A 1569-nucleotide genomic window follows, 5' to 3' on the forward strand; every position below is an offset into this window, starting at 1 on the left:
CATTCTAGTTCTCAAGTCTTCAAATCATCAATCACATTCTAGTTCTCAAGTCTTCAAATCATCAATCACATTCTAGTTCTCAAGTCTTCAAATCATCAATCGATAGACAGGTTCCCCTATCACTTAGTGGATAGACATAATATTATCCATCAATTCATCAATGGATAGACAGGTTCCCCAATCACATATTATCCATCAATTCATCAATCGACAGACAGGTTCGCCAATCACTTAGCCGATAGACATATCCATCAATAATTAGTCAATCGACAGACTGGTGCATCAGTCAGTCAGTTAAACGATAGACAGGTTCACCAATTACTTAGTGGATTGAGATGTCGATCAGTTGATGAGTTGATAAACAGGTCCATGGATTAATCCGTCGAAATACATTTTGTACCCCCGGGGTTATTTATTCACAATTTCGAATACTTGCAGTTCGGAGATATTTTTGAAACTTTCAGTATTTCTCAAAAAATCTTTTTGACAGACTGCTGTGCAAAGCGTACGGATTGGATTAACGAGTAAATTTCCTTTCTGAAAGTGGTGGCACAGATTTCTCCTCGTCGTATGGATGCGATAGTAAAAACACTACATCAATTAATCAGTCGATATGCAGGTCGATCAATCCATCAGTCAGTAGATAGATCTATGAGCGGCAAGGAGAGTAAAGGTGCCGTACACACTCGACCTCAGCCAGACCGGCGGTTTGCCTTCATTGTATTTAAATTCTTACATGTGTTTGAATGATGCATTTGATGTGAATGTACATTTTGTCAGCTTTACTTCTCTTTTCATATTCAATTTTAAGGAGAGTGATACGTACTTTAAATTTTTTATGTATACCTGCATGTGTTTTTACGGCCTGTACAGCCAAGAAAAAGTATTATCTTATCTTATTTAGGCGTTGTGGCGCGGCAACCTTTCGCAGGGACGTTTTTTTTAAATAAAAAGCAAAGAGTGTCGACTATGACAGTGAGCGATCTTGGAGTATAATTCTATGGTAACTTTACTCTCTCATCTTCTCATAATCAGAGCATGTCAGTTCGAGGAAAATGGTACAACAACATCCCCGAAAAAAAGAGACAGCAAAACCCAACCTGTGGACCACTGGTAGGTGATTGGTGGGTGATTGGTGGGTGCTCTAATGTGGTTTGCTTCTTCTTTCCTACCAAGCATTTATCTTCCTTATCGATTCTTTTATGACTTAATTGTGCTGCAAGCGCAGTAAAATTCTTCCTAAAACTATAGCCCAACCTGTAATCTCTGACAGTCCACAGACATGAGGTTGACGATCTCGCCGACAGTCGTGCCCTTCTTGGCAAAGCTGGCGATAGTCAGGGCCTGAGGAAGTAGTGAGAGGTGGCCAGATAGGGTCATGAGAGCCAAAAAGTGAGACCAAAATACCAAAATACTCCCTTATCCGCACCCCTTCCTTCTCCTATTCCTCCTCCTCCTCCACCCTCCCTTCAAACTGCCCACTTCCCCTCCCCTTACCCCTTCCTTCTTCTTCTCTTCCTCCTTTTGCTTTTCTGGTCCTCCTCCTTTCTTTACCCCCTCCCTCCCCCC

The 1569-nt window shown here is 41.6% G+C and overlaps 1 protein-coding gene across 1 annotated transcript in view; it reads right to left on the reverse strand.

The window, feature by feature from the left end:
* Positions 1 to 1569, reverse strand: part of LOC101856948 (canalicular multispecific organic anion transporter 1-like) — a 41715-nt gene that overhangs the window by 24768 nt on the left and 15378 nt on the right. Inside the window, exon 5 of the mRNA XM_035973434.1 lies at positions 1258 to 1344. Coding sequence (XP_035829327.1) covers positions 1258 to 1344 — 87 coding nt within the window. The remainder of the gene's footprint in view (positions 1 to 1257; positions 1345 to 1569) is intronic.

Source organism: Aplysia californica, unplaced genomic scaffold (genome assembly GCF_000002075.1).
Source record: "Aplysia californica isolate F4 #8 unplaced genomic scaffold, AplCal3.0 scaffold01224, whole genome shotgun sequence".
NCBI classification, from domain to species: domain Eukaryota; kingdom Metazoa; phylum Mollusca; class Gastropoda; order Aplysiida; family Aplysiidae; genus Aplysia; species Aplysia californica.